This window comes from Bombina bombina, chromosome 10 (assembly GCF_027579735.1).
Source record: "Bombina bombina isolate aBomBom1 chromosome 10, aBomBom1.pri, whole genome shotgun sequence".
NCBI classification, from domain to species: Eukaryota; Metazoa; Chordata; class Amphibia; order Anura; family Bombinatoridae; genus Bombina; species Bombina bombina.
In genome coordinates, this window is record NC_069508.1 from 33,879,061 (window position 1) to 33,903,398 (window position 24,338).

General features: G+C 38.8%; 1 protein-coding gene across 1 annotated transcript in view; it reads right to left on the bottom strand.

Annotated features, from left to right (window-relative positions):
• Positions 1-4,107: 4,107 nt before the first annotated feature.
• The window catches only part of ACBD6 (acyl-CoA binding domain containing 6), an 83,250-nt gene continuing 63,019 nt past the window's right edge, over positions 4,108-24,338 (bottom strand). Inside the window, exons 5-8 of the mRNA XM_053693943.1 lie at positions 22,013-22,118; positions 21,589-21,678; positions 9,220-9,250; positions 4,108-4,316 (exon numbers count right to left, since the gene is read on the bottom strand). Of these exons, the coding sequence (XP_053549918.1) occupies positions 4,123-4,316; positions 9,220-9,250; positions 21,589-21,678; positions 22,013-22,118 (421 nt within the window). The 3' untranslated portion in view covers positions 4,108-4,122. The remainder of the gene's footprint in view (positions 4,317-9,219; positions 9,251-21,588; positions 21,679-22,012; positions 22,119-24,338) is intronic.

Here is a 24,338-nt window from a genome sequence, read left to right on the forward strand (position 1 = left end):
ATGTGATGAACTGTTTTTAAATATAAGCTTCTCTCAATTAAAGGGACATTGTACACTAGATTTTTCTTTGCATAAATATGTTGTAGATGATCCATTTATTTAGCCCATCTGGGAGTGTTTTTGTAACAATGTATGGTTTAGCTTATTTTTTTTTATTAACATTGTGCCGATTTTCAGACTCCTAACCAAGCCCCAAAGTATCAGATGTAGACCCAGGTCTACAGAGTCATGCTGCTATTGTTTGTGTAATGGGTCTTTTCATATGCAGGGGAGGGGGATAGTGTCTGCTCTTCCTGCCTTCCAAGCCCTTTTCACTGGGTGCCCCAGCCTAACCTCAACTTGAGAGCTTCTAAGTAAATTTATAAAAGGTTTTATACTGGATGTTTACATCAGAATCTGTGCATATTCTTCTTTATAGTAGTGTCTATTACATGCAGTTAAATGAAAATTGGTGCATACTGTCCCTTTAATCAGATTTTTTTTTTAAATTACTTTGAAGGCTACATGTTGTTTTATCCAGCATAACAATGAAATCAGATGTGGTCGCAATATATTTTCGAATACTTAGCAATGTAACCCTAAGATATTGCAATTCCTCACAAAAGTTTTCGAATGTTTTCTAAAAAATATAAAAAAAATGTTACCTTAAAAAAGTATGACCTGCAATCAAACACCCAAAAAAACTCCTTTTCTTTTGTGCAACCCTGCCCCACTGCTCTCGCATAATTCTCTTGTGCAACTCTGGCTTCTGCTCTTGCAGTTCTCTTGTGCAACCCTACCCCTGCTCTCGTGCAGTTCTCTTGTGCAACCCTGGCCCCCTGCTCTTGTGTAATTCTCTTGTGCAACCCTGGCCCTCTGTTCTTGCACAGTACTCTTGTGCAATCCAGGCCCTCCTCTTGTGCAACCCTATCCCTGCTCTCGCACAGTTCTCTTGTGCAACCCTGCCCCACTGCTCTCGCATAATTCTCTCGAGCAACCCTGGCTTATGCTCTTGCGCAGTTCTCTTGTGCAACCCTACCCCTGCTCTCGTGCAGTTCTCTTGTGCAACCCTGGCCCCCTTCTCTTGCGTAATACTCTTGTGCAACCCTGGCGGCCCTCTGTTATTGTGCATTTCTCTTGTGTAATCCAGCCCTTCCTCTTGTGCAACCCTGGCCCCTGCTCGTGTAGTTCTCTTGTGCAACCCTGGCCCCTGCTCTTGTGCAGTTCTCTTGTGCAACCCTGGCCACCTGTTCATGCGCAGTTCTCTTGTGCAATCCAGCCCATCCTCTTGTGCAACCCTGGCCCCTGCTCTTGTGTAGTTCTCTTGTGCAACCCTGGCCCCTGCTCTTGTGCAGTTCTCTTGTGCAACCCTAGCCCCCTGCTCTTGTCCAATCGAGCCTCTCCTCTTGTGCAACCCTGGCTCCTGCTCTCGTGCAGTTCTCTTGTGCAATCCAGATCCTCCTCTTGTGCAGTTCTCCTTGTGCAATCCGGACCCTCCTCTTGTGCAGTTCTCTTATGCAATCCTGGTCCCTGCTCTTGTGCAATCCTAACCCCTGATCTTGTGCAGTTCTCTTGTGCAATCCTGGACCCTCCTCTCATGTAGTTCTTTTTGAATGTCTTTATGAACTGCCTGACTGACAGCATTACTTTGCATTTTATTATATGACAACCCTAGCTATACCCATAAGAATAATGTTGATTTATAAATGTTGATGTTAAAGCCTTGGCTGCCAGACAATATAGAAAATACACTAATGACTGGATGGCAAAGGGTTTTATTTATTTAAATAATCTATTATCAAACCAACAGCATGCTGTTTTCTCACAGGAAATAAACCTAATTCTTCATTGCTCTATATTACTTGAAGGGCAGCATGTTTGGTACCCCGGTTTTATCTGATTTCATAGTTATGCTGGATACCTTCTAATCCCAATAATCTAAATCGTAATAAGAAATAAATGCCAAAATAAAGCAATTTGCTTTTTACTGAGCTATAAAGTAAAATAGATTCTATAATGCCTTTAAAAAAACAACTCTCTAGAATGTTAATGTTTGTAGATTTTAATAACAACCTGGAGTTAATGAAAAATACAAAATTATGAATGTATCTAGGAAGTGTTACATATAAAAAAAAGTGTATTTGGTGGCTATTGTTAGTATCCTGAATTCAGCAGCTGCAGTGAATGGGGGGAGGATTGCATTGGACTTGGTTTATATCATGTTTTTTTTAATCATTTTAACATTTAATGCTCCTCAATTAAAGTGTTTTTAGAGTGGATCCAGCTTAAATTGTGCATTAAGCACTTTGGTTAGCGGTAGTTAAGGGCAAGAAGAGGGATTAGCGTTGAGCATGTGTGCGTGTCAGAGTGTGCAGAATGCTACAAAGCAGATTATATGATGCAGGATCTCCAATGGCAAGGTCGGATCAAAACCTGGGTATATGACTTATGATAGGCTTAAACTCCCTAATTGCAGGTTGGTAGCTGAGCCTTCCTAAAAAGAAAAAAATATCTTGGTGCATTCCATGTATAGATATTCAACTACAACAACTGTTTGATAACCGTTCAACTTCACCTTAGCGCTGAATTCCTACAGCTGCAGCAGAACCCCAATGGTATCAAAGGAACATAGGAACAGCATATTCATTTTAAAGTCTATAATGTTTAATCCAAAACAGCCAATTTAAAAAGAAATGATCATCTGTTTTGCATTTTGTTAAAGGAAATAAAGGCTGAGAAACAGTACAGCCATTTTGAGGCTGTATCACTTACAGAGACACGAAACCTAAACATTTTCTATTGTGATTTAGGTAGAACAAACCATTTTTAAACAACTTTCCAGTTTATTTCTATTATCAAATTTGCTTCATTCTCTTGGTATCATTTATTGAAGGCGCATCAGTGCACTACTGGTTTCTAACTCTACACATGGGTGAGCCAATGATAATGGGTATATATATGCAGCCACCAATCAGCAGCTAGAACCTAGTTTTTTTGCAGCTCATGTGCTTACCTAGATAAACCTTTCAGCAAAGGATAACAAGAGAAGGAAGCAAATTAAATTATAGAAGTAAATTGGAAAGTTGTTTAAAATTGTATGCTCTGTCTAAATCATGAATGTCTAATTATGACTTTAATGTCCCTTTAATTCATTAGTATGAATGGGTATATGCCCAAGTGCTTGTTGCCAAAACGGAGACAGAGAATGAAATAGTGTGCACATGCTCAGTTATGCCACCCCAACCTTTCCGGGAATGTGCTCCCATTCATTTGCATGACTGTGGCGACATAGTATGGTGTCTAAGCGTCTAAAAAAATTAAATTCCATCTAATCACTCCCATGTGCTTTGTGTTACAGTAATATATAAATGTCCACCAGGCTTTACAAGCAGTTTATCCCTGGACTGTAAGCCCTGTAAATTTTGCAATGTAGTGTAATGTGGTGCTTAAAGGGACATGAAACCCAAAATGTTTCTTTCATGATTCAGATAGATAACACAATTTTACAGAAGTTTCCAATGTATTTCTATTATCAGATTTGCTTAATTCTCTTGTTATTCTTTGTTAATGAGCTATCCAGATAGGTTACCTGCACATCTCTGTAGCTCTACATGACGGGAAATAGTGCTGCCATCTAGTGTTCTTACTTATGTATAACATTGTTGCAAAACTGCTGCCATAAAGTGCAGCAGACACGTGCACGCTCCTGCTTTTCAACAAACAACAAGAAAACAACGTCTTTATAAATTTGATAATAGAAGTAAATTGTTAAGTGGTTGATTAATTGGTATGTTCTTAAACAATTTGGGTTTTATGTCCCTTTGATTGCTGATTTTCAAATTTACTTTGTTCTCTTAGTATCCATTGTTTAAAAGCATACCAAGGTAGGCTCAGGAGTGTCAATGCATTACGGGGAGCTAGCTACTGATTGGTGGCTAAGCACATATGCCTCTTGTCATTAGCTCACCAGATGTGTTTAGTGAGTCCCCAGCAGTGCACTGCATGCGTTAAACTCATAGTTACATGCAAGCAATAATACAATTCTCTAACACTTTGTAGCATATTCTTTCTGCACTTTTATGTCCCTTTAAGGCCATGGGAAAAGAAAAAAACCTCTGAGACTTCAGCTGTGTTTCAGGTGATTTATTGTGGAATTTCCAGAAGGCAGCTCAGGGGCTTGCTGCGTTGCCTACACACGGCGTCCTGCTTCAGCATCTCACGGATCTGCTTGCTGTCTGTGGCCTCATGTGGCTGGAAGCCGTCATTGTCAACGAGGGAAGGGTCAGCTCCGTGGTCCAGCAAAAGGCCAACTATATCTGGGAACTCACAGGCAGAGGCTGTAACACAAAGAGGGGCACTATTCACACATTCTCATGCAAGAAGAACACATTAGAACATTACTGAACCTAGCTTATTAGATGTTAAAGGGACGTTAAAGCTATGGTATTATATTACAAATGTTTCATTTTATGTAGCAGATGAACCTTGTAACATACTTTCATTATTTATTTTGTCCCCTTTTCCTGTAATTGAATTCTGTAAATTGCGGGCTTTCTTGTTCCTGTTAAAGTGGGAGTGCAGACTCCAGACTTAGCAATGCTATAATCTAGTCATTGGTTGCACACTCTAGTGACCCATTTTTAAAGGGACAGTCTAGTCTAAAACTTTCATGTTTCAAATAGGGCATGTAATTTTAAACAGCTTTCCAATTTACTTTTATCACCAATTTTGCTTTGTTCTCTTGGTATTCTTAGTTGAAAGCTAAACCTAGGAGGTTCATATGCTAATTTCTTAAACCTTGAAGGCCGCCTCTAATCTAAATGCATTTTGATAGTTTTTCACCACTAGAGGGCATTAGTTCACGTGTTTCATATAGATAACATTGAGCTCATGCACGTGAATTTACCATGGAGACAGCTCTGATTGGCTAAACTGCAAGTCTGTCAAAAGAACTGAAATATGGGGGCAGTCTGCTGAGGCTTAGATACAAGGTAATTACAGAGGTAAAACGTGTATAATTATAACTGTGTTGGTTATGCAAAACTGGGGAATTGGTAATTAAGGGATTATCTATCTTTTAAAACAACAACAATTCTGGTGTTGACTGTCCCTTTAAGTGTCCAACCATAACTGACCTCAGCAGAGAAGGAAGCCTAGGTTTCAGATGGTGCCACACACAGCGTTATGACCTGGGCACTAAAGTTTTACACTTATACTTAAACAACTATAACAAATTAAAAACATACATCTGCATATTATTCTCAGGTAATTTTTACTTTGAATATATAATTCTATTTAACATTTATTTAGTATTTAATGATTCTTTAAGCCCTGCTAATTGGTTAAAAACACAGATAAAGTATTGTTTGAGAGCAACAAGCCTTGCAACTTGAGCAGAAACTGCCAGTGAGCCAACCAGGAGCAGCGGTCTCAAGATCCGCCAATGTACGGTGTCACAACCCTTGTGAAACCCAAGCAGGACTTTTGAATTAAACTTCTTTGCATGAGGCTTAAACATAGTTAACTAGAATCAGTAACGTGATTCATATAAAAGGTTTTTGCATTTGAATATTCATTTAACTCAGGAGCTATTAAACAGATATTCATTTACGATTATCTAAACAAGATAAAAACTCTTTTTTTAGAGTTAATATTAATACTATTCTACTTTAAGACAATTAATTTGTATATCTTGTGAATGTGTGCAATGTGTTTGTGTGAGGGGTGCATGTAGTGTGTGTGCATGTGTGTGAATGCCTGCATGTGTCTTTGTGTAGTGTGTGTATGTGTGTGAATGCGTGCATATGCCTGTGTGTGTGTGAATGCATGCATGTGTCTGTGCGTGCATGTGTGTGAATACATGCATGTGTCTGTGCGTGTGAAGGCATGCATGCGTCTGTGCGTGCGTGCATGTGTGTGAATACGTGTGTGTGCATGTGTGTGAATACGTGTGTGCGTGCATGTTTGTGAATACGTGTGTGCGTGCATGCGTGTGAATATGTGTGTGCGTGCGTGCGTGCGTGTGAATACGTGTGTGCGTGCATGAATACAAGCGTGTGTGTGCGTGCATGTGTGTGAATACAAGCATGAGTCTGTGCGTGTGTGAATGCCTGTGTCTGTGTGTGTGTGCGCACAAGCGCATGTGTCTTTGTGTAGTGTGGGTGTATGCATGTAGTGTGTGTATACATCTGTATCTGTGTGAATGCGTGCATGTGGTGTGTGTAGTGTGTCTGGGTGTGAATGCAGGCATGTGACATGTGTGTACTGTGTGTGTGTATCTGTGTGAATGCGTGCATGTGGTGTGTGTAGTGTGTCTGGGTGTGAATGCAGGCATGTGACATGTGTGTACTGTGTGTGTGTATCTGTGTGAATGCGTGCATGTGGTGTGTGTGTAGTGTGTCTGGGTGTGAATGCAGGCATGTGACGTGTGTGTACTGTGTGTGTGTATGTGTGTGAATGTGTGCATGTGGTGTGTGTGTAGTGTGTCTGGGTGTGAATGCAGGCATGTGACATGTGTGTACTGTGTGTGTGTATCTGTGTGAATGCGTGCATGTGGTGTGTGTAGTGTGTCTGGGTGTGAATGCAGGCATGTGACATGTGTGTACTGTGTGTGTGTATCTGTGTGAATGCGTGCATGTGGTGTGTGTGTAGTGTGTCTGGGTGTGAATGCAGGCATGTGACGTGTGTGTACTGTGTGTGTGTATCTGTGTGAATGCGTGCATGTGGTGTGTGTGTAGTGTGTCTGGGTGTGAATGCAGGCATGTGACGTGTGTGTACTGTGTGTGTGTATGTGTGTGAATGTGTGCATGTGGTGTGTGTGTAGTGTGTCTGGGTGTGAATGCAGGCATGTGACGTGTGTGTACTGTGTGTGTGTATGTGTGTGAATGTGTGCATGTGGTGTGTGTGTAGTGTGTCTGGGTGTGAATGCAGGCATGTGACATGTGTGTACTGTGTGTGTGTATCTGTGTGAATGCGTGCATGTGGTGTGTGTAGTGTGTCTGGGTGTGAATGCAGGCATGTGACATGTGTGTACTGTGTGTGTGTATCTGTGTGAATGCGTGCATGTGGTGTGTGTGTAGTGTGTCTGGGTGTGAATGCAGGCACGTGACGTGTGTGTACTGTGTGTGTATATGTTTTCGAATGCACGCATGTGGCATGTGTAGTGCTTATGCATGTGTGCGTGTGTGTGCGCACGTATACATTTTTTTTTATTTGCATGCATAGAAAGCTCTGAGTAACGTTACAAGAATATTCATATTTTATATTTTCTAACACAGGCTCTAACAATATAATAAAATCCTTTATGGCCCCCTATGTCCCATTTACTCATTCGAGATAGGTGAACCTGTATTTTATTCACTAAAGATTATGCATTTAAAGTGCTAAACTGTACAAAGCACAATCAGTTTATTTGAAATTTGAGCTCTAGTTGTAAACAGCAGATTACTTTGTTTAAAGGATAAGCAAATATTTTTATTTAATTTTTTCACATGCAATTGTGTTGTACTGAAGGGAGGCAGCTACATTCAGATCTGGGTAACATTTGGATGCACATAGTGATGACAGCAGAGATGAATCTACTCCCGCCTCCGCTGCAGACCAGCAGATGTGGACCGGTCTCAACCTCTCTCTCCGCTGCCGGTTCCAGAGAGGGATGATTTCCACTGGGAGAGCTCAGATGTATTCATCTTTTATTTGTCTCTCCCAGGGCAACTCAGGAGAGGAGGGTGCAAAGGGAGGGGAGTTAGCTGGTGACCCTAGCTGGTTATGAATGAGAGCGATGGATTTACAGACACTTTATGGGGATCATGACCTCTGCTATTACCCTTAGCTGACAGGCTGCAGATAACTCATGTAAAAACGGCACGTAAAGAATATAGAAACAAGCAGATGCTACTGTGGGGGCTCAAGTCTAGGGTAGCGGGTCATTGTTTTAACTGTATATACAGACCTCCCAAAGACTCCCAGCACCTATAACCCCAAACTCTTCCATTACGCCCTCTGTCCGTTGGTTTCTATGTGATCTACCCTCTTCTCACATCTGTTGCTGAAGACACCGTATTACTATTTAACCCACGAGAGCATTGTGAGCTGTATGACAAATGATCTGACCTGCTACTTATGATCACAATAATTCTTAAGGGACATTAAACTGCATAAAATGTTTATTTAAAGGGACATGATACTCAAATATTTTGTCAGCAGCTTCTGAGTCTACCTAGGTATTATTTTCAACAAAGGATACAAAAAGATCAAAAATTAGATGATATAAATAAAATTGGAAACTTGTTTAAAATTGCATGATCTTTCTGAATTATGAAGGAAACATTTTGGGTTTCATGTCCCTTTAAGGAAAATAAAACAAATTAAAGTCTACGCTGATTATCTATTTTGTCTGCTTTTACTGTAAAATGCATCTAGAATTGTGCTTGTTACCTTCCCCCAGAAAGTCATACTGCACAACACAAGCATAGTATATATTAGCATTTAAGCACTATATTATAATTAAATTGCAGTCCAAGAATATACTCCTAGGAAAGCATTTCAGTTGTGTTTATGTTCTCTCATTGCTGTGACCAATAAGGAACAAATATAAATACATTTCTGGCGGGTGGGGATTTGAAACCCCCCCCACAATTTTGAAAAGTTAAATTGCAGGAAAAGGGGGCAAAATAGGTGGGTTCACCTAGGGTTACTTTTTAACAAAGAACACCAAGTTGTTTAAAATTCCATGCTCTATCCAACCAATTAAATATTAATTTTGACTTTACTGTTCCTTCTAAACATTTAAACAGAATGTTTTTAATTACATTTTTTTTATCTAAATATAGTTTAAATTTAAGGTACTTTATAATTCAAAACATTATTCATCCTGAAATAAGGATGCGTTTTTAATTATGTAGCAAGATGACTGACATGCCCTGCTTTAGCGCGATTTGTTGCACAGGAGACGGCATTACACAAGAATCCTCTAGTGCAATGTTACATTTTGCTGTGCAAAGCAACATCACAAGTAGCGATCGCAAGCGGACAGGTTCACTACTTGCGAACTTGTCCGCCTGCAGGGAAGGTAAATTGTGTGCGCATAAGTAGTAATACAGGCTCCACTGCAATAAAGTATAGTGGGGCTCACAGTACACAGCACTCCAGGTGTGAGGGGCATGGGGATACCACGGTATGCCAAACACTACAGTATGAAACTGTATCACAATCACTTTAGTAAAAAAATGTCATCCTTACCGTAATGCAGAGGCGTCTGTCCTTCTGAATCCTGAAATGACAAGACACAATGATCAGAGTCCTGAACCTAAAAGTATTGCCACAACATCATGCAATAAATAATTGTTTAGGACATGTACTTTTTTAACACTAGTGACACTGTGGAAATGACCAGTCATCCAATCAGCAGAGGTAAGGTCCTGCGGCTACTGCTGTTGATTGTGTCTGCTCAGGACCAGCAGTGCTCTGTGGCTCCAGTGTGGTACTTTACCCTCTACAAAAGGGTTAAGCATATAGTTAAACACATAGCATTGCAGAATATATATAACACTGTGTACTGAAAATGTATCGACGAATATTGACATAGCATTGCAGAGTCGCTAATGTTGAAATGACATGCTCTAACGAATAAGACGGTGTAATTTTCCCATTATAATGTCCCTTTAACTATAAAGTTATATAAACTTTAGTTAATATAGTATAATAAACATGGTCTTGTTAAGTAGACAAAGGTTTTACTATATTTTTGGATTCAGAAATTGAATCGTCGTATTTAAAAAAAGTTACATGTTTACACTTTTTTGGCTTAGATTCAATAAAACTCGTTAGCGAAACTAATATGTTGCAGGAAAAAAAAAAACTTGCATTAACATTGTTAAAGTACTGTTCAGGTGCTGCAGAGCACTGCTGGTTCTGGCCCGATCAGCAGTGGTAGTCATATGACCCAGCTGTGCAAATACCCCTGCTAATTTAACTATGTGTTTAACCCCTTTGAAGCAGTTAAACACACAGACTTGCAGAGTCAATAGTGTTAAAAACTCATGTTCTAATGAATAAGCGCATTTAAATGTAAAAATAAAAACAAGATTTTAACTGTCATTGAAGCCATATGACTGTGGTCCTGCTTAGCAAAATACTGCTGGGTCTTCAGATCCCCTTTATTTAAAAAAGCTGGAATGTAAGCTTAGGAGCCCGCCCATTTTTGGTTCAGAACCCTGGGTATAGCGCATTTTGATTGGTGGCTACATTTAGACACCAATCAGCAAGCGTTACCCAGGTGCTGAAACAAAAATGGGCCGGCTCCTGAGCTTACATTCTAGCTTTTTCAAATAAAGATACCAAGAGAACGAAGAAAAAATGATAACAGGAGTAAATTAGAAAGTTGCTTAAAATTGCCTGCTCTATCCAAATCATGAAAGTTTAATTTTGACTAGACTATCCCTTTAACTCTCATGATATTTCATAGTAAACTTCCTTAAACTGAATAGGGAAATAAGATTAGCGTGCATGAGGCTCACTCCCTTGCCTGTCCCAGGACAGACATACTGATTTGCTGCTTAAAGTCCTTTACAATGGGGTGTGAATACTGAGGAATTTTTGAGGTAAAATATCTTCCTTTTTTACATAGAGATGTTCAGGAGATATTTTCTAGTCAGCTTTTTACAGCTATGCTGCATCACTTTCAAGTGTTTCAGCATTTGGGTATCATGGCCCTTTAAGTTCATGCAACAAGTGCAGACAAGTTCTGCAACCGTTGCACAAACTTTATCACATGTGAGATGCCATTTTGGATTTTGAAGTTTAAAGGGACAGTCTACTCCAGAATTTGTATTGTTTAAAAAGACAGAAAAACACTTTATTACCCATTCCCCAGTTTTGTATAACCAACACTGTTATATGAATACCCTTTTTACCTCTGTGATTACAACAATTACACATGATCCACATATGAAGTCAATATTTTGTAAGCATATTTGCATTGTTTTGCAGTTCAGGGACATAACCCTTGATAAGACTCTCGAGTGTGTTTATCTTCCTCCTTTGCTGCAGATATAAAAAAGCTCCTGTACTGATCAAACCCTCACTAGGTAGCATTTACAGGGTCAAATTCTAGATCCTGCAGGATCCACTTCATGCTTTCTGGCTGGACTTAAATGGATAGGAAACCACAAAAAACAAATATTTTGTGATAAAAAGTTCCCAGTTTATTTCTATTATCAAATTTGCTTTGTTCCAATGGAATTTTTTGTTGAAGAGATACCTAGGTAGCTGTCTAGCGCACAACATAGCAGTAAATGGTGCTGCCCTCTATAGTGCTCTTGCTAATGGATAATATTCTTGCAAAACTGCTACCATATTGTGCTCCAGACATGTACAGACTCCTGAGCCTACATACCTGCTTTTCAACAAAGGACACCAAGAGAATAAAGAAAATTTGATAATTGAAATAAATGAAAACGTTGTTTAAAATTGTACACTCTGTCTGAATACACTGCAATACACAAACATTTCTCATGGAATATTGCATTGAATTCCCAGTTGACTAAAAATAGGCAGAGGAAATTGCAAAGTTATTAAATATATAAAATATATATTTGGATTTAATACGCAAATAAAAACGCTACATTCACTTTTTATACTATTTTACTATTATCTATCCTGAAACAAAAACTAAATTGAATATATAATAAACATTTTATTGTGGTATAAAGTGGTTAAAATTGCTTTTGTTTTCAAACCAAAGGGTTAAAAAAACACAAAACTAAACTTTTTTTTTACAGTTAATAATTAAAAAGGGAAAATGTAAGAAAAAGAAAGCATTTGTTTTGGATATCTTCTAACGTTCTCTAGCAGATATTCTGCATTTTATCTTCGGAGTCTGCAGGAATGCTAAAGGACGGTTTTAATGTAATGCAGAGAGACAGACAGTTGCGCAGTGGTTAAACTAACAGTGTTTAAGAGCGTGTCCCCAGGAGACTAACTGCGCAGGGCAATGAATACTAAGAGAGACAAAGATACAAAGTGCTTTGAAATGCCACCTGACACAGGGAGAAAGAGAAAAAGGGGACATCTGATAGGGGGTGGGTGGGAAGAGGAGCGTGCCAGTCCTTAAAAAGCCTAGCATCTGAGGCCTGCCACGCGCTCCTGATTGGATTACCCTCCTAAATCCCAGCAGATGAATAAAATCCAGAGTGTGTCCCCAATCACTGGGGGTTAAGGAGTGTTTGTAAATTAACCCTTTAGATCTGGGATTCTGCTGTGGAATTACCAGAGAAGCTTTCAAAAGCAGCAAACAAGGCAGAAATAAATGATTTCCAGTTACTGCCTGGGTGCACGCATTCCCTTTACCATTAGCAGACAGATGTAGTGACTAATAGTGAATGTCACATTTAACCTCTAATCCGCCTGCTGCCTGGCTTCTGCGTTAACTATGGATTGTACAATTGCTAAATATTTTGCAGAACCAAATGTGACAGGTAAAATAAACAAGATTATATTAGTTTAGTGCAGATCTTTCACATGTGACTACTCACCGGTTAAGGAAGCATGAATTACATTTACCGTTCTAACGAAATATCACTTATTTAAAAAAAACATTTGTAAACATTTATTTACAAAACTCAAAAAGAAAAAAAAAACAACAACACATTTTCACAGGTATTATGAGTTGTACTTTTGCTCTAATGTGTCCGGTGTTGGAACTAACAAAATGTGGAAAATGACAACATTTTGCATATCTGATGCCTAGAATATGAAACAAGTATTGTTTAAAATACTATACTAAGCATTATTTAACCCCGATTTTTATGGTAGGAAGATTATTATATTTAGCCACCAATCAGCAAGCACTACCCAGGTTCTGAAACAAAAATGGGACGGCTCCTAAGCTTACATTCTTGCTTTTCAAATAAAGGTACCAAGAGAACGAATAAAAATTAATAGGAGTAAATTAGAAAGTTGCTTAAAATCGCTGCTCTATCTGAATCACAAAAGAAACTATTTGGGTTTAATATCCCTTTAAATAACTTTCCAATTTACTTTTATCATAAAATTTGCTTTGTTATTTTGGTATTCTTTGTTGAAAGTAAGGCTGTACGATTAACCGCATATGCGGTTTTAAACCGCGATTTAAAAACCACGAGAGTATGCAATTTTTAAGCCCCGTCCAGAAGTGACATCACTCGCCCACAGGCTTTGGATTGCAACACATGCAGCAGCGACTGAAGAGAAGCCGGTTTCTACGTCACAGCTGGGAGCCTGAGCTGCCTCCATTGAGATCCGACACACAGGGAGAGAAGCCGGCGATATGGGAGTGCGACATGTATTAGGTGTCGGGGCCGGTCGTGTACACATCGAGTAGAGAGTTTACCCACCAGCTAGCACGTTTGCCTATAAGGTTTAGCTGCTGTACTTCAGGCTAGAAGACGCCATAGGCTGGGGAGGCGTAGAGATTATTACTATGGTAGAGAAGCCAGCGATATGGGAGTGCGACATGTATTAGGTGTCGGGGCCGGTCTTGTACACATCGAGTAGAGAGTTTACCCACCAGCTAGCACGTTTGCCTATAAGGTTTAGCTGCTGTACTTCAGGCTAGAAGACGCCATAGGCTGGGGAGGCGTAGAGATTATTACTATGGTAGAGAAGCCGGCGATATGGGAGTGCGACATGTATTAGGTGTCGGGGACGGTCTTGTACTCATCGAGTAGAGAGTTTACCCACCAGCTAGCACGTTTGCCTATAAGGTTTAGCAGCCCTACTTCAGGCTAGAAGAGGCCATAGGCTGGGGAGGCGTAGAGATTATTACTATGGTAGAGAAGCCGGCAATATGGGAGTGCGACATGTATTAGGTGTCGGTCTTGTACACATCGAGTAGAGAGTTTACCCACCAGCTAGCATGTTTGCCTATAAGGTTTAGCAGCCGTACTTCAGGCTAGAAGAGGCCATAGGTTGGGGAGGCGCAGAGATTATTACTATGGTAGAGGACCGTGAATGTTAAATGTGGGATCAGATAGAGTTGTGTCTATCTGCGATATAACCGCTGTCCCTTGCCCAGCTAGGTGCAAGGGCTACTTAGAGTGGTTTCTCCTTCTGGAGTCATTTGCTAAACTCTTGTATCTTCATTTAGGCTTAATATAATTTTATTTTCAATCACCATAGAACTGGGTTGCTTTCAAATTAACACCCACTTGTCTTTTTTTGGCAGTTCCATTACTTTTAATATTGTTATTGCTTATTTACTTTTCTGATCCCTCACATATAGGCTGTCATAAGTATATTCAATTATTTATCTATATACACTTTTATTTAGGTCATTTTAATATATATATAATTTTTTTCACTTATATTTTATAAAAACTAGTTTTGTTGTGTGTATTTTAATGCTCTCAGCCTGTATTGGTCAATGAGAAACATGTACATTAAGATTCTGTAGTGTTAAATAATAAGGTGTTATAGTAATTTATAAGAACATCGCCCAGCCCTAGTTGAAAGCTAAACCTAGGAAGGCTCATAATTCATATGCTAATTTCTAAGCCATTGAACGCTGCCTTTTATCTCAGAGCATTTTGACAGGTTTTTTTACAGCTAGATAGTGCTAGTTCATGTGTCATATAGATAACATTGTGCTCAGTCCAGTGGAATTACCTATGAGTCAGCAATGATTGGCTGAAATGCAAGTCTGTCAAGAGAACTGAGATAAGAGGGCAGTCTGCAGAGGTTTAGATACAAGGTAATCACAGAGGTAAAAAGTATATTAATATAACCATGTTGGTCGTGCAAAACTGGGGAATGGGTGACAAAGGGATTATCTCGCTTTTTAAACAATAAAAAAGCCGGAGTAGACTGACACTTTAAGAACAAGGCCTTGCGGCAGTGAGCGTCTACAAATCTAGTCTATTAACACAATTTCACATGCAAGTTTTGAGTTTAAAGTCAATTTAACCATTTGTATTTTTTATTTTACACAAAGAGCTGACTTTGTTGCAATAAAGCAATAACTAAACTCAAAAATGCCACTTTTTTGAAGTTCTCTCTAATCTAATCTAACAGATACTATAAGAGAAAAGGTACAATGAAGTCAATATTTTCCCCAATGCCTTTAAAAACAAATAGCTCTGGCTGATCTCATAATGTATTATGAGATCATTGGTAGAAAAGCAAGCGGAAGTTTAATTCATGTAAGTATTTTAGAAAAATAAATAGAAGTACAATTTAGGCAACAGAAACATTATTTCAAGAAGATGGAATTGCAGTAAACTTAAACGAAAAAAAAATAATGCTGTATTGCTCTGAGGAAAATTATTATTACAAATTCAATACTGAAATTTGTTAAAACAACCACAAAAAAATCTTAGACTTGGGACTGCTTGAATATTATACAGGGAAACATCCAGTATTTCTAAATGTCTGAATAAATAGATATATATATATATATATATATATATATATATATATATGTATGTTTATTCATATGTATGAAAATAACCTTAAATCTAAAACATTCATAATAGAAATGTATTCATGGTAAAATCATGTCCACTGCACGTAAATAAAACACGGTACAAAATAATTAACTAAATTAATAATGAATATAGGGCAGTGGTATTCATATATTTATGTTGTATTTATAGTTCTAATCGTATTTTTTTTAAGTTTAATAACACATAATAATGTCAACTGAACAAACATACATATATATTAATTTATTCTAACAAATGTATCCTTTTTTCTATGTATGTATCCATCTGTCTTACTACGTATCTATCTATGATATTTATATATGGTATCTATCTTATCTATGGTATCTATCGTATTTATGTATTGCATCTATCTATCTATCTATTCTGAAATTGTCTGCCACACAGGATCAGAAGCTAAAATCTTAAAAAGCTAAATTAAAAAGTTAAAGAAATACATATTCCAAGACATCATAAGTCTAAGTCACAAGTGGAAAAAACCCTCAGTATTTCTCAACAGTACATGAATTGAGGACACAGAATGGGGGTTGGAGTGTTTGGGACAGGTGGGACGTACAGAGAGCAGACTGCAGCTTTGATAAATACATACAGAAATAATTAAAATCTAAGGGGTTTAGAAGGGTTAATCTGCTTTATATAATCTGAAGCATAAAGCCAGCACAATCGCGGCTCAGGACCGGCTGTGCCATATCAGAGGCGGGAGTGCAGGGGGGGTAAGGGTGTGGGGAGATTAAGAAAGCCTAGAGAAAGGCAGAGAGGCCTATTAGAACTGCATATTAGGGGTGAGATTAGGCTGTGGCTGAAGCGCTGTCATTAGCAGACTCTCTGCACAGTTTAGGTGCAGTGCAAGGGCCGAGACAACAGAGGAACCATGAAGTTCTGCAGTTCCTCTTCAGCAGTAGGCTGGCTCAGTACAGAATAACTTTCATCCAGTAGCTGGAGAGGACTTATCTTATGCTGATGGAATCATGGAAATTGGATTCTACCCATTAACCGTCCCATAGGAAAGCCCTGCATTTATCCTATTACTAGGATATCGCAAGAGCTATTGCATTATATCCCTCTCCCTGCACCAGAGAGCTGCCCTCACTTGTGGGCTGATCATTACCGAACTCTCACAACAATCACGCAGTGGCTGAAACCTGGGCATCTCCAGACATTGTATAGCCAAATGGGGATTAAAGGAACACTCAGGTCAAAATTAAACTTTCATGATTCAGATAAAGCATAACATTTTAACAACTTTCCAATTTACTTCTATTAACAAAATGTGCACCGTCTTTTTATATTTACACTTTGAGTCACCAGCTCCTACTGAGCATGTGCAAGAATGTATAGAATATACATATATGCATTTGTGATTGGCTGATGGCTGTCACATGAGTGGGGAGTGGAAATAGACATAACTTTGAAATTTGTCAGAAAAAATCTACTGCTCATTTGAAATTCAGACTAAGTGCTATTGCATTGTCTTTTTATCATGCATTTGATGATTATGCAAATCTACTGTGTTTACTGCTCCTTTAAAGTTTAATTTTTTATATTCTTTTATGAACTAGCAAATTTCTAAATGTATCTATGTCTCTAAAAATAAAGTGCAGCTGGGGAATGGAACACACAAAAATAAAAATAAACAGAATTGTTTGCGCTGTTGGCAAAAACAAAGTAACACAAAACGGTACAAATAACGATGCCAATATTAGCTAAATTTAGTGGGTACAGCAGTGAATAACAGGACGTAGGACCAACGATTAATAGCAGTGCTATTAGCGGGTACAGAAGGAGCATATAGAAAGCACACCTGCATCCCATGGCTTTTGTAAATATGAAAGAGCAGAGGGAGCGTCACGGTGAACGTTGCGCTATCGTCTGCTAATCCTCCATGAGAGTTTTCTAATCTGCCTTGTGAGATGTCAGGTCTGCACTTGAAAAGAGAAGTACATAAGAAGCTGAAATGGTTATTGGAGTAAGGGTCTGAAGTAAAAGGATCAGTAGGTGCCGCATGGAGGCGAAAGGAGAGAGGGGGAAGGGATAAAACTGGAGCACTAATCAAATCAGCAGGGATAGCTGCAGCCTCTCAGCAGTAACCTTGCCAATCACTAAGGAAGCTGAAACATGTTTCATCACACTAATCCTAGGGTGTCCTTCAACCTATCCAAATTACATGGCACCTAGAAACAGCCTCTGTAGAACATCTATGCCCTTCACAAAGTCCTGCTTGAGAAGAAGTCCTGTACTTTTAAATGGTGCGTGTAACATAGGTCTACTCTCCAATTCCTTCAGATAATACAAAGGCAGCAAATGGTAAAAGTGAATTATAAAAGGACGTCTGTATAGAACACTGGACAGGACAAGAATTCCTGCAGCTCTGTCTAATGTAGCAGAGCTGTGTTACACTCACTTCCACCTGTAGAATTGGCATCTAAGCCAGTTTGCTGGGAAGGTAGAGATGGGAGGTAAAGTGGTCTCCTCTGGGATAGATATTTATGATTATTGATCTGCGGTGAGAGGACGAGGAGGGGGGACTCTGCCCTCAATTAACTTATGAATCTGAATCCAATATAGCCGGAGCTCTGACCCTTTGGCTCACTCTGTCTGCACTCATTACAGTTACCAAAGACCCACTCACCCCCCCCCCCCCCCCTCCTGGACATTTTCCCGATCTACGGAATAGACTAAAATCCTGACGGATAGCTGACCCATGGCATCACTCACGCGCTGCCAATACCAATTTGCCTGACCACTAGGATATCATTTGCTCGCTGGAGCTCGGATGTGCGCTTATTTGTGATGCTTCCCTAATGACACAAAGTAAATCAAAAAAGCCTAACATCACCCTGCAACATGCTACACAATTTCTCTGAGCTTTCTAACTCTAAATCAGAACTCTTTTGCCATATGAGCATTGTTCCTAAATATTAAAAAAATAAGTAAATTATGTTGATCCAAATGGATTTCAGGTTTCAGATTTAACATTATTAAATATTATGTGTAGTGAAAAAACAACAACTTGTGGTATATTTTTATTTTAGTCTGGAACTGTATAAACTAATGTTCTTTTATTTGGGGTTGTGTCCCTTGACGTTACTAGTAGAGAGAGGGAACAGATAAGGCAAAAACAATTCTGAACACACTAAAACGTTAAATACCTTATCGTGTGAAAGTTTTATGCTGATAACTGATTTTAGATTTGTAAATTGATGTTAATAAAATGTACTACACAATTAGCTGTCTTGGTCTCTCTGAGTTGATTTAATCGGTGAATAGATATCCTAAAAAGCGGAGCCCTGACACTGTGAAACATTCTACCTTGCTCAATGAGACAGGAAACAGGAACGATTACCGATCGGTACTACATGTGGCACTTACCTTGTTGTGACTGAGGTAACCGGAAATAAGTGTATATCTTTGGGGGGGGGGGGGGGGAGTTTGAAGAGTATATAAATCACCCTGAATTACAACAGGATCTGAACTTAAGCGCTATATTTGCAATTGTCCTATACTGTGTGGTGTATTGGGAAATCCACTATTATATTGAGGATTGTCACATTCGTTTGTGCAAATGAACCATCTAATGAGATATATATATATATATATATTAGAAAATGGAGGGTCCAGCACAGGTACAAAGTTTGTAAAAGTAGTTTCTTATGGGGTGCACGTACGTCAAAGGGTCCTGCACACCTCAAACATAATAGAAAGGAATCCAAAAGGAAGACGTCAGCACCCACAGTTCAAAGTGTTTCCTTTATTTTACAGTGACATAGAAGACAAAAAGCAGCAACGTTTCAGATCCATCTGATCCTTAGGCATGACTAAGGATCAGATATATCCGAAACATTGCTGCTTTTTGTCTTCTATGTCACTGTAAAATAAAGGAAACACTTTGATGAACTGTGGGTGCTGACGTCTTCCTTTTGGATTTCTTTATATATATATATTTATTTTTTTTTATTATTTTTTTAAATTTATATTAACTGGCTAAATAATCTTATAGTATGTTTTCTCATGGAATAGCATTATATAAATAGTTTGCTTTATACAACATATTTTGAAGTAAAGACCCAAGTTCAGATTTTGTTTTCTTGTAAACATCTGGAAGTCAAAACAGGACAGCTAAGTTCTCCAGAAGAGTCTGAAAGCAGATGTCCCGCATTGCTCACAACGTCTCGGCTGCAGGTTGTTGTCAGTAATGAGATGGATTTGGCAAAGGATTGAACGCTCAATAATAATGTTGTTTGTGAGAATCTCTCCCTGTGGAGACGCTCACTCGGCTATTTATTATCTCTGGATTGTCTTCCTCTATAAGCTGCAACCAGCTTCCCCCACCTGCTTCTATCCTTTTGCTGTGTTCTTACCAACCCCCAAAGACATTCTCCCTCATTCAGTCTGGGCTTTATCACATCTGGATTTATTTTGGGGAGTCAGATGTGTTCTCTACAGAAGGCAGCATTACTGAAGTAAAGCAGTATTTCCCATCTCACATTGTAATTTAGATTCTTAGACCAGAAAAAAATCCTGCATATACGTTCCAAGACTTGAGTTCAGTGCAAAACAAACTGGTAATTCAAACTCAACTATCCTTTTAGTTGGGACCAGTTGGATATAAGTTATGAAAATTTTACTTTTGTTTAAAAAACTAAAAAACAAACAAAGACAAAGAGGCTGCACTCTAGGTAGGTACTGAAGTTTGTTAGTCCCAGTTGAGTGACTCTGTCATTCATTGACTGTTGGAGACTTGTATCTCTAAGGGTAATGGGACAACTAGGTGTGAACCACTTACCCACTACACCTAGAGGAATATAACTACATGGCCATTGGATAGGCCCATTCATACTATAACGTAGAACAGAAGTTAGCTGTGCAGATCTCTCATTCAGGAGAAAACTGGTTTGTATTTTGGGACTAGACTGTCATTTTGGATGGGATTAGACTGATATAGTTCAGGAAAGTTCTCCGTGAAAAGCACACAAAAAAACAAAAAGAGGCTACACACTCTCTGGCCATTGGAAGTGCACTGTCCAGACTTGACAAACCCAACAATACTGTATTCTATAGTACAAAAATCACACAGGGTCAGCACATCACCATATTTCTGTTAGCTGCTTTTTGTTTTTAATAGATATTCTTTCCACTGGTGGGTTATAGAGGGTTAAGGGTTATAGTGTTTGTGAAACCCTCCCCCTATACTTGCAAGATAGCCCGTCCCATTTTAAGTTGGATACCTTTTTACAGGTGTATGGCTTAAATAGAGTGTTGTGATCAGTATGTGTTAGCTTGAGAAAGGGGCAGGAGCCCCGAAACGTTGCTCTTTCAATAAAGGTTTGATTCTTATTTAAGTGCCACCTTCTCCTTGTTTTTTTCAATGCTGTATTCTATGGGGTCACTGATTGCTCAGTCTAGTTACATTAACACGACTGTCCCAATTGGCCTCAGCCCATTACTTTATAGAGAAAAAGAAACTGTACACGTCTAAATTATATAAAAAAAAATACATCTCCATATTATTCAAAGGCTAATCTCTGCTTTGAATGCATTGCTGTGTCTAACATTTATTTAGAGTATTGTATCTCATTAAATGGACAATCTACACCTTAGTCATCTTAAAGTCTTACCTTAGATTAAGCTGCCAATAGCCTCCTGCACCTTTTCTATATCATGCAGCAGTAATGGTAAAAAAGTGATTTTAAAATGGCTGCCAAGCACCACTCACTGATGACATAACAATCTGGGCTGCATATTGCGTCCAATCATAAAAGGCTCCCTAGTTGGATTCAACAGACTGTCAATGCTATTCAGTAGAGTGCCTAGATGCGGACCAGATCGTGGAGGTCATCAGTGGGTGGAGCTTGGCAGCCATTTCAAAGTGGCCAGAAACAATATTCATTTTAAAATAACTTTTTTTACTGTTCCTGCTGCATGATAAAGAAAAGGTGCAGGAGGCTATTTGAAGTTTAATCTAAGGTAAGACTTTAAGATGACTAAGGTGTAGATTGTCCCTTTAAGGCTTTACATTTTCTGTAGCGGAGACATTTAATTCTAGCACTTCCTAAGTACCCAATTACTCTGTATTTTTGTTTTTTACAGCTATGTGACATATGATGGCTTTACACTTTATCACAGTTATCCTTACCTGCATATTTACGTGAGCATTATGGCAAATTAGAACAGAAACCAGCTCTGTGTGGCCCCGATCACAGGCCCAATGTAGGATGCTGCGGCCCTAGAAAGTAACAAATATACAGGTTCAATTCTATTTTCAGGTAACAAAGCAGCAATTTACAAAATAAAATAAAATGCCAGAGCACAGCTGTTGGAAGTATAAGCCATGGATAATATCTAACAGAGGTGCATGCAAGGCTATATCCTTTTTTTGGTTGGGGGTTAAAAGGAGAAGAAAGTTTGGAAGGAAAAAAAATATATATATAGGATTATGCATAATATAAGCTCATACTGGACAGAAAAATATATGTACATACATGAAGTAGCCACAAGCAGTAACACATTGCTTAAAGAATTGTTGAAATTAGGTGGTTCTGATGTGGACGAAATGTTACCTCCTCATCAGCAATGTTCACGTCAATGGACCCAGAAGCCAAGGCGCCGGACACTCGTGTGATATCGTTTTCTCTGCAGTAATCAAAGATGTTTTTATCTTCATCTCTGATAAAGACACAAGGTTATGAGAGAAAGATCAGAGACACACTGAGGAACAAAAGGAACACTGGGAAATGTAAAAGGTAATGCAGACCTTGGTTTTGTGGCTAACACTGTACAGGCCCGAGCTCAACTTCCTTATCATCCTCCAAGGAATCAAAGTCACATCACCTGTAATTATTTCATGTCTTTAATCAGACTATGATCAGCAGATCTCGAGGGCCAAGAGCAGCAAAAAGCTCATTAAGAGCAGCGTCCGCAGCCCTCCGTTGCGTACAAAGCTTTTAATTGCTTAGTGTTATTAGGCAGCGGTGCGAGAGTGATCATTTTCATAAGAATGGAGGCCTGCGGGCAGAGGGGGGCTTCAGTCCCTGAGGTGAGCAGCACGCTCATAGCCTGCGCCCGTGCAATTATTCACACCAGCTGAGCTGCGCCATGGCTGCATGAACTCAGCGCTGCACAATTTGCAAGAGGTGGAGGGGAAATATCTTGGGGATTCCTGGGACATGCTTACCCTACTCATGCCAAGCTGCAAAAGTATTCAGGGAACTCGTTCCTCCATCCACATATTTTGGAACGTTTGATTCCCCAAAATACATTAGATTTTATGCGATTAGGGTTTCTCAGTCTACGAGCATGTCATATGTAAGAATACGTTAAAGGGACGGTCTACTGTTATAAAAAAAGCTTTTATTTGTAAGAGTATGTTATTTTTAAACTCTTATTAAGCATCTTAGAGGCGCTAAACACATAGTTAAAAGGGACAATATACTGTAAAAAAGTTTCTCCTTCAATGTATGGGAAATTGTTCCTTTATGTATATTTTTGTATATGAAATGACTTGCCTGTGATAATTGACAGCACAACCCAATTAAATGGGTTGAGCTTGCAGGGAGCATATACCTCATTAAAGTACCTTTCCTTGTTTACACAAAGTCTTCCTTCTCTTATTTCTCTATACATAGTGAGAGCAAAACTTTAAATTGGAAAATTGTTTAAAACTATATTATATCTGAATCATGAAAGAAAAAGTTTAGGTCTCACGTCCCTTTAAGGCCAAACTCTCTAAAGCTCTCTGGTCTTGTGAAATTCTAAAAAAAGACGTCTCATCAGTATTACGAGGCCCTTATGGGATTGTTTAATAAGTCATTTATTTGGAACTAGGTCACTAATATTATTTATGTGACTGAAAGACACATATGTTACAATCTGACTCTCAGTACAATAAGCTGATGACAGAACAATGGAAAATGAACAGTTTAGTACCACTCTGCCCTTTCCCCCATGAGCGTGATTTCTTTCTCATTTGTTTACATAGTTTTTCTATAGCCATTACTTAAGTACTTACATTTTCAGTACAGGTGGATATACAACAGGAAAAAGCAGCTATTTCAAATGACAAAATCAAGGCAAAGTAGGTCTCTGTAAACAATTTACAACACCCCAGCAGGTAAAATGGATCACTGGGAACACATTAAATGAGAGCAAAAATCACAGTACACTGTCCCTTAAAACTCACTCTCAGAGCTGTGCCAACTAATATGGATCTTTCCTTAATGGACTTTCACCAGAAAAATAGAGAGAAGAGTTATAGACATTCAAATGGGAAAAACTATGCAATATACAATGTATTCTGTATTCTTTATTTATTTATGTTATTTTATTCTATAATAAAAATCATTTCAACTAAACTCACTCTCAGGAGCCACCATACGCAGCCCCTCCTTATCAGGACAAGGCTGGTGAGCCAACAAGTAGCAGCATATTTATGTAGTGACCGATCGCATCAGGACCAGCACAGGAGCACTCAAGATGCTGACTTTAGCTATGTGTTTAACCTATTTGCATGGGTTAAAAAACATGATTTACAACAAGCATTTATATAAAGGGACAAAAAAAAAAAAAACAACAACACATAAATGCATTTCAGTTTTGCACAGAAACACTTATGCAATGCACATTTTACCAAAAAGGTATCTAGTAAAAGTTATGACTGTTTCAATAATAGCGTTTATCAGGTTTGTGCATTCGGCTATTTTCGGCGCTGGATTTAATACGGTTTAACACTGATAAATCCTGAGCTGAAAATATCTGAATGCACATGCCTAGCTTGTAATGTGCATGGAGCATATGTACATATGCCACAATACCCTCATTCAAACACAATGCCTCATCAGAGACTATATATCATCTGCAATCACACTGCGATAAATCAGTTCTCACCCC